The sequence below is a fragment of the Nanorana parkeri genome, unplaced genomic scaffold, assembly GCF_000935625.1.
Source record: "Nanorana parkeri isolate BGI_ZX_2015 unplaced genomic scaffold, ASM93562v1 scaffold1507, whole genome shotgun sequence".
In the NCBI taxonomy this organism is placed as follows: domain Eukaryota; kingdom Metazoa; phylum Chordata; class Amphibia; order Anura; family Dicroglossidae; genus Nanorana; species Nanorana parkeri.
This window is the reverse complement of record NW_017307775.1, coordinates 340,620-350,362: the sequence shown is the minus strand read 5'-3', so window position 1 is coordinate 350,362 and position 9,743 is coordinate 340,620. Positions and strand designations below refer to the sequence as shown.

Here is a 9,743-nt window from a genome sequence, read left to right as displayed (position 1 = left end):
ACAGGAGCAGAGTAAAGGTGGCCGGGGAAGGGGGGTGCACAGTGTAACTCGGGGGTGGGCAACTCCGGCCCTCCAGCTGTGCTTTACCCACAAATCCCAGCATGCCTCTGCACATGGAAGTCATGCCTGTAACTGCCAGTCTTGCCATGCCTCATGGGACTTGTAGTTCCGCAACAGCTGGAGGGCCGGGGTATACGCTGGTTAGGTGACGGTCTGTCACTTTGCCCATTCATTCTCTATTACCGCGCACCTAAATTATACCTTTGCAGGGGGTAACCAAACTTCAGCCCTCCCAGCGGCTGTGGAACTACATAAGGCACTGCAAGAGTCTGACAGCCAGTGGCGTAACAATAGCCATAGCGACCCAGGCGGCCGTTATGGGGCCCGGGCACAGCCAGGACACCCCCCTGATGCCGTGCGGGCCGCCTGGGTCGCTATGGGTTCGAACGCACCGCTGTTCAGATCACTGTTATCTGTGCAGCGCTACGTTCTTCTCCATTGCCGCTGCTGAGTCAGTGAGAGTCAGCAGCGGGGGTGGAGGAGGCTGGATATGGCTGGGAGGAGGAGGCGGGGCAGGGGTCAGCATTAGTATTTTGCTATGGGGCCCTGTGATTTCTAGTTACGCCCCTGCTGACAGCCACACGCATGACTGCCAGTGGCAGATGCATGATGGGATTTGTCATTTCAGCACAGGGACGAATTGTGGCTCCCCATGCTATACCTCTAGTATGTCACCAGCATCATGCATTATGGTGCAGTCACTAGAGGCGTTCCGTAGGGATTACAAAACATGCCCAGAGAGATTTTACACCTCAGTAGTATTAAAGGGGCATCTGGAGAGAGAAAAAAAATCAGGGTGGCAAGGGAACATTCCGCAAGTTTTACCATGAACCGGCCACTGAAGATACTAAAGCAGAAGCAAGGCTGCAGTTCCCGGATTCTGCCACACGGTGGCGGCAGAGGTTCATTATAGATCTATAGACATCTCTGCAGGGGGGGTGGAGAAGGAAGGAATGCAGGAGACGGATCTCCGCTGTATATAGATGGCTGCTTCACCACAAAACAGCTCAGGAGGAGCACAACGGGCATCCGAAACTCTGGTATTCTGCTAAATTGCAGAAAGGTAAATGGCTCACGATACCCTCCCCTCCCCCGTATTCATAACATACATTCTACTGGACGCATATATGAATGTTCACGTGTGCCAGCATTCGGATATTGTACAGGATCCCAAATACTTTCCTTCCGAAGACAGCTGGAGTGTTCCCTGTTGAGCATCGCGGATCATCAATGTGACACTAAGTCGATACATATACATTTTGGTATGGGGGGCAGAGGGAGGAAAGTGTTTTTCAATGATCACGGCTGCCGCAGTGGTATCATTTTTTTTTTTACAGCCAGCGATGGCTGCCGGCTACAGAGCCGCCCGCTCACTTCTTTGGTGCTGAGGGCGGGGAAGAGTGTGCGCCCCCCTCCGCCGCCGGCTATCCCGGGCTCTGCTGTCCCCTGGGGTCCATATACCTCAATCAGAGGGAGATCAGCAGCACACTTCCACCGCCTGATCTCCCCTACGATCGCTGAAAGCGGAAGCGCCACGTGTCACATCACTTCCAGGTTCAGTCTGTCATTTCTCTGGTAAAGCACGATCTGGGTTTCATCAGCTTCTTTGGGGCACCTTTGTGCGCTTACGTGCGGAAACGACAACTGCACCACACATGTCCCAATCACCGCGAACGTCGGAGGGCAATGTTGGGTATTGTATTTTTTTGCGGGTTTCGTGGCCATACGCAATTTTAAGGCTTCACATATTTGGTGTCTATTCACCCGACAAATGTATTCCGGAATCCTGTTGCACTCCTTACCGGGGATCCCTGTCGGCGCCGGTGCTCGAAATGATCGCCGCGGATGGCGCGGCCAATACGGAAACTTGTTAAAGATGTCACCGGCGCACCATAGTGAAGTGAAGAACACGTCTGTTTATCGACGCTTCATGTCAAAACAAACAGCAACGTTTGCCACGCGATATCGTGAGAAGTCGCCGTCCAATGATTTTCAATGGAGCTGTTCTATTGTACAGCTCCATGTCGCCTGTCGCTCGTCGCTGTCGCTTGCGCAGGACCCTTTTCGCCACGGATGTCGCGCAATTTTTCTATTTTTGCATGCAGCCCGACGGTGAAGGTCGCGCGATCGGCACCCGAACAGTCGCGGAAATCCACCCGAGGTAAGTGACGCTTAGTCCCCATTCACACTGAGCGATTTACCGCGCGATATCGCTCTCCAATGCATGGCAATGGGGCTCTGTCCGTTGCTGTCGCGGGTCGCTACGGCCTCATTGTATTTTATCCTGAAAATTCCGGTTTGATAAAACATTTACAATGTAAAACAATTGTCTCGGGAATGCCGGATTTTGGCCGTGGTGTAAATATTTAGAATGATTAATAACATAATATTTAATTTTTTTTTGGGGGGGGGGCGCATTCGCTCGGCGGAAGATTCCAGCGTCCTGCGGGGTTAATCCGGCCCAGAATCTCCGGGGGGTCCCTGCGGCCTGAACTCTCTATTATTGAACAAAGTTCTCGGCCTGAAACGATGTAACCAAAACGCAGATCGTGCCGACTCCACAAACACACCGCGCGCGGATCTGCGGCGAGCGTCGGCTGGCGCGTGCTGCACAAGAAATATACTTTGATGGGAGCGCGGCGTTCAGGAGTTAATGTGAACATATGGCGGGTTTCCCGCTTGTCCCCGCCGCCCCCCTTTCCGGTGGGGAGGGGGGGGGGTGCGCGGTACACCGCGTACATGAACAGGCTGGAAACCTACGCAGCCAGGTGATCGCTTTTCACCGACCGCGTCCCTGCGCCAAAGTGATGAGATACATCGCCGGCATCAACGACAAGCTCCTTTTATTGAACGATCACCTACATAAGAAGTGTTCCGGGGCCTCGCAGGGGCCCTTCATCAGGCATGTGACGTCTAAAGAAGGGTCCCCGTGAGGTCCAAAAACGTTGATTCTTATTTTGGAGGAAGTCGGCGCGCTGGCGGCGTGTCTTATCCACGTCCAGAATCGTTGCAGCGCCCAATGATCTATACGGATGATCCCAGCATGGGGAGTAAGAGGAACTTCATGTCTGCCCTAAAGGGGGCCCCTGGGGCCCTGAGAGAGAAAGAAGGAGTTTAGGTACCTGCCGTTACCGGTGTGTGAAATCAGCAATAAATGTAACAATTCCCACATTCCATCCATTAATCATTCACCTCAGATGAGGATCTGTACCGGCACACCGCGGCAGCGTGCGCCGTCTGATCTGTGCCGGGCCATGAGAGCCCAGAGAAAGTTCTCAATGGATGGCAAAACACAGAGGGACTGACGCGGCCGCACTTCATCCAAAACTGGCCACGTTTAACCACTTCAGTACCTGGTCACCTTTCAGAGCTGCTGACCGACCATGACTCCCGTCATGAAACATTGTAGCCGCATTGACGTTTTGTGACAATGAGACTGTCACAGGTCGGTTCAGTAGATCGGGAGGTGAGAGGACACATACCGGCGCTCGCTCACTTCTCGACAGGGGAGGGGCTGGATTCTCCCCTCCTCCATCGCTGACTGGCGGAACGAACGGGGGAGGGGGCGGGTATCACTAGGTGTATTTTGTTTTATTTTGTATAAAGGGAGAATAAAAATCCAGCCGAGAAAAAAAAAAACCGAGCGCACAAGAAAGGCAACTAGCGACTACTTCCTGTACGCGAGTCCTAAAGCAATGTTTAGAGGGCTGTGACAGGTGCCCTTTAAGAGCAGGTTTGCTGTAAATATGGCCGATCGCTCACACGGGACGCAGAATGGCATCAGATCATCAACAACTGCGTCTTTAAACATTTCATCGCATTGCCGACAGACTTCTACTGACGACACGGAAAAACAAAAGTATACAGCGATCATAGGACACAGTATCTTACCTGGCACTCTCGAAAGTGGCGGACGCCGTCTTCCCAATGGCGCCAAAGCCAACGCCGACGGCCAGCCCCTCTGAAAAAGAAAAGATAAAGATGATGATGATGGAAACTTCTGTACAATTCCCAATATTATCAATGTGCATCCAGCCATGAGGAGGTTACACTCTATATAGGAGATATGCCCATCATGTGCCAGGGCCACATTTCCCATAAGGCACCCATGGAGCCGGTCAACATACCATATGTGCCCATAAGGTGCCAGGGCCACATTTCCCACAAGGCACCTATGGAGCCGGACTACATATCATATATGCCCATGATGTACCAGGGCCACATTTCCCACAAGGCACCTATGGAGCCGGACTACATATCATATATGCCTATAAGGTGCCAGGGCCACATTTCCCACAAGGCACCCATGGAGCCGGTCAACATACCATATGTGCCCATAAGGTGCCAGGGCCACATTTCCCACAAGGCACCTATGGAGCCGGACTACATATCATATATGCCTATAAGGTGCCAGGGCCACATTTCCCACAAGGCACCTATGGAGCCGGTCAACATACCATATGTGCCCATGATGTGCCAGGGCCACTAAATATTCTTATCCAATTGGATCATTTTGGTCACATCACATGATCATACCCATACGTGTGTGGCCACCTCCAGTTACATAAACAGAGACATAGATTACAAGCTCCGCCCCAGAGGAACTTACAATCCCATGTTATATAAGAGTGTCATATATGCACCCATTTCATGTCCCCGAACTGAGCCCAGGACCCCGGCGCTGCTTGCCATCTAAAACTCGCCGTCCATCTAAAACTCGTCTGTAGGCTCTGGATTTCGGGCGCAGACATTGTTATTTTACCATCTGCCGCCGGAAGATTTTATTGGCTGGTGACATTTGGGTAACTAGGCGACTCTGGTGGAGATGATTCCGGTCCGGAGTCCCATCACAACTCACCAGAATATGAAGCCATCATCGCTGACATGTGGAGGAAAACTCCCCCCCCAGGGAGGCCGCGGATGAGTCACGCTGAGGGGGACACCTTGAAGTTTCGGCGCGGTGACATAAGGCGCGTTCCGCGCTAAAGCCGTCTAGGGGAGTATGAATCACACAGCAACCCGGGAAGCAAAGGTTACGCTGACCTTTCCCCGGCAATCATCATCCATTCATTAAAGACAGACGGAGGACGCTGGAGGAATTAGCATTACAAACAAGTTCTCTGTGACATTTTCAACCAAATCACAAAACATTTGAAAACGCTCTCTCAGGGAACAAAAAACACTGTACAGCTGAGTATCAATGATATCTATATATCCCAATGTTTTTTAATACATCTTCTCTACTGGACTAATACGGCTTACCCATTTACATTACACTATATATATCTATACGATGCCAAGGGTGAACTTCCCACCGCACACCGTTACATTTATTGATATTTATGGTGTATAAATAACAGAAAAGGCAAAAATGTTCCTATTGCAGTATATTACAGGTATCTGTGGGGACTGTTTGATGGAAGAGCGAACGTTTGCCTGTTCAAATACAAGTCAGCAATGTCCATGAGGTGTACTTACTTTTTCACATGACTCTATGTCATTTTTGATTTTGCAGACGGCCTATTAATTTAAAGGAGAACCCCCTTCCTTAAGGCAGGTGAACCCCCTTGCCTTAAAGGAGAGCTATGAGGGGAGTGATTTCCACTCACCTCATAGCTCGAGCCGACGTGTGACAATGAGACTGTCACAGGTCGGCTCAGTAGATCGGGAGGTGAGCGAACACATACCGGCGCTCGCTCACTTCTCGATCATGTCCCTGCAGAGAGCCGTGACAGTGACTCACGGTCCCCTGCAGGGATTCCCCCGCTCCGATCCTCCAGTGCTGACTGGCGGAACGGACGGGGGAGGGGGCGGGTACAGCTGGCACTGCCTCTAGATAGGCAGAGCCGGCTGTCAATCCCGCAGCTGGGCGGATCTCAACAGCTTATTTCGCTATCACAACGATCGGAGTCAGAATACTGGGAATCCATAGGAATTATTGAGTTCAGGTGTACAAAGCCAGCTCCATACAGACATGGCGTGACCAGTCTGGTGTGGAGGAACTCGAGTGTCATGCCAGAGCCCCAACCTCAACCCTACTGAACACCTTTGGGATGAATTAGAACTCTGATTGGGAGCCGGGTCTTCTCATCCAACACCAGTACCCGACCTCATGGGCAAAAATTCCCCCCTTCCAAAATGTTGTGGACAGCGTTTCCAGAGGAGTGGAGAATGTTGCAACTGCAAATTGGGGTAGAATTCCATATTGATTCCTTTGGTTTTGAAACAGTAAGAAGGTCAGGTGTCCACAAACCTGTGTCCATATAGTGTATTTGCAGTGACGTCACAAAAGGGGTGTGGGGGGTGCGGCCCGCACCCGGGTGACACCACTGCAGGGGTGATAGCAAAATGACTGACAGTCATTTTGGTGTCACCCCCTCTAAAAAGTCGGGCACTTGGCCATGGACTGAGGGCCCAACAGTATCAGGAGAGAGGAGGGGACCCGGCGGAATGAGGTATGAACGTCCCCCTCCTCTCTCTACCGCCGTCCATCAGCAAGATGGCCGCCGGCAGGTGTCAATCAGATGGCCGACGACACTGCGGGGTGTCACCAGATCTGGAGACTGGATAACACCCGGCCTTCGGGACGCCCCTTTGTATTTAGCAGATTCATTGTCAGCTTTTAACCATAAAGGTTTCTTTTCCCTTTGGAGGGTGAAGAGATCTCAGCTTTTATTGTATCTAAAGCCAAGACTGTCTGTGTCTTTGGGGAAGAAGTTAGGGGACGTCCCCTCTTAGTTGTCACTGGAAGAGGTGATTGGAGGTACCAAGCGCTGCGCAAATTGGTGGCGCTATATACATCCTGTATAATAATAATAATAATAACTGAGCTGCACCCTCTTGTGTTAATGAGTACGAGTGCCTAATGATGTGACCACACTGGGTGTATCGTGCACACACGCCGTGCACACTCGTCCCATATGCATACATGAGCTTTGATGGAAGGCTGAAAACTTTTATTATCGCTTTATTCTCTTTAAACCTTTATCATAAAGCAGAGACAGACGGAGAAGTATCTCATCGGGAGTAATTCCACATGACGAGTTCTCTGCTGTAGAGAAAATGGGAAGAATACAGTTGCCTGGAAGGCGATTTCTCCCGCACATTATACTGAGTAATATTCATCATACGGAACGCGACAGGAAAACCTATGACATCATCACAACCCCATCCTTCTGAAGAAGCATTTGCAGCCTTACTGGCTTGAAGCAGACACTTGTAAGAAAAAAATGCAATGCGGCAAATTAAATGTCTGTGCGTCGCAGACTGGGCATTTAGCCACCAAGAAAATGGCTGCCACTAGTTATAAGATACAAGGGGGAGGGCACATGTTCAGTTTTAATTGGTCTAGATCAGCTTATCTCAACCTTTTTATGCTCGAGGAGTCCTCCAAACAGTTTTCAGGTCATCTCAGGAAACATTTTGGGGCTCATGTATAAACCTTCTGCCCAACTGGGTAAAGCTGGGTGAATGCTGTTCGTGCCGCATTACCACCACTAGGTGGTGCCGAGGAGCAGAGAAAATATGCTTTCGCTTTGCTATTAGGCATGTAACATTATGTATGAGACATTAAACAACCAAAGAGCACGGATTGTGATGTCACCGCATGATCGAGCTGCAAAGGTTTAGCAAATGTTGGGGAGCAAGGGTCCTAAACACCCTTGGTTAAAGTGCGCCAGATGCAGAGACCCCGTGCATGACCCGTTAAAGCAGAACTGGAGTGGATCCTCAGCCTGGGGTCCAGTGTGGGCTGCTGTGCTGTGCCGGAGCTCCATCCATAGGTGCATTGCTTGTACAGCTCTCTTGTGCGCCCTGTAGAGGTGCCGGGTGATGTCACTCCGGTCCAGGCACCTCTACAGGGCACGTGAGGGAGCTGTAAGCAATGCATGTATGGATGGACTTCCCTCATGGCCCCATCCCACCTCAAGCTGACACTCGGCGCCGTGGGCAGCATATATTGAATGGCTGCTCGGCGTGAGAACTGACAGTGCTGTGCTAGGGGGGAGGCTGAGGAGCCTCTCACACAGAAAAGTGGAAGGCATGTGGCGACCCACTGAACACGGCCCACCAGTTGAGAACCAAGGCGTCAAAGAGGACGTTCAACCAAAACAACGTCTTTGCTATGATCAGAATGGGAAACCTTATAGCTTCTGTAGCACATTTACTGCTGTGTGGGTCCACGTTGGGGACATTTCCCATCATGTCCTGTTCAAACAACTAAAACATTTTGGATTTCCCCTCATTTGCCGCCTTGCGATATGATATTGGGTTAATTTTCCCTACATGGAAGATACAACAAATCTATAAAGACATTCAAACTCCCCCGTCCAACCCAAAAAGTTTGGCATTCCGCTAATTGTTCTGGATTGGGGAGGGTGACTGGGCAAAGTGTTGCTGAGACTCCCTCACGATGGAACCTCTGATCTCGCCATCCCCAGGGAAGGGCAAGTCAACCCACTGCGCCATCGCAATGGTGAACATACAACAGTAACCCTAACGGACCTCTTGAAGGCTTTGGGGAAGGTCGTGCTGGAATCCTGGGATTGTCCTATTGCTATAGGATAGTGTCGTTAGTCACCTGCCCTCCATACCGTGTTGTGACCTTGCGAGGAGGAGGTGGTGCTCGTAGTGATGACACGGATGGCGCCATGAAAATGTGATGGTCGCTAGCACACAACGAATCATTGTTCCTGTTTTTATGCATTGAACCATCGTCACCGTTTGTCATACACAGCCATTGTTTCGGGGGCCACGCCGGGCCCCTTCCTCGGGGCGATATAGTCGTCCTGAGGATCAATGACTATCTGATCTTCCATTGCTAAAGGAGGTGTAGTAGTATTGGGTATCTGTATATTGGATCTCCGCTCCAAAGGATTTCCTTGGTATGTAACTGAGACGGTCCGAGACTGAAGCCCCAGTCTAAAATGAGATAAAAGACTTTATTGCAAGACCAACGCATTTCGGGGGGTCAGAGAACACCCCCTTCGTCATGGTTCGGTCTAAGAGATGGTATATACTGCACTGAATACAATGTAACTAGGCAAATGCTGTAGCACAATGTGTGTCAGCAGCTGGTTCAGGCATACTTTGTATTCAGTCCAGTATATAGTACCTCTCTGAGACCGAACCCTGATGAAGGGTGGTGTTCTCTGACTCCCCCCCCTCCCAAAAAAAAACACGCTGGCTTTGTATCATTGAAGAAATCTATATTTGGACGATTAACTTTCAGTGTGGCGCTTCAATCTTAGATTCCCTCAGCTACAGACCAAGGTAACAGTGGAAATCTTTTGATGTGGAGAGGCTGCCAATCCAAAATCCAGATACCCCGGCCAAATACTTCTCCACCTCCTTTAGCAGCAGGAGAATCCCAAAATTCCAGAGCTACCCTTCCGATTCATCCCCAAGCCTTTAAGAGGTCCATGAGGGTACGGTGGCAGTGAGTTGACTTACTCTTCCACTGGGGATGGCAGGATCAGAGGATCCAAACCTATCGTGAGGGGGTCTCCCTTCCACCACTCGGGGTTGGTGTTTATTTTACATTCAGAAGAAAGTGCCGCAGGACGAATGAGACTCCATCTATTGGCTCTGTGAGCTATGGTTGCGGCAGGGCCGGGAATTCTATACAGTACACTATAGATCAGTAGGCGCAGCATAATAATAAGATCGTGATTAGGACTCGGCAC

At 50.6% G+C, this 9,743-nt stretch overlaps 1 protein-coding gene across 1 annotated transcript in view; it reads right to left on the bottom strand.

Moving 5' to 3' along the window:
• The window catches only part of SLC39A11 (solute carrier family 39 member 11), a 204,503-nt gene that overhangs the window by 11,713 nt on the left and 183,047 nt on the right, over positions 1–9,743 (bottom strand). The window contains exon 7 of the mRNA XM_018570330.1: positions 3,952–4,021. Within this exon, the coding sequence (XP_018425832.1) occupies positions 3,952–4,021 (70 nt within the window). The remainder of the gene's footprint in view (positions 1–3,951; positions 4,022–9,743) is intronic.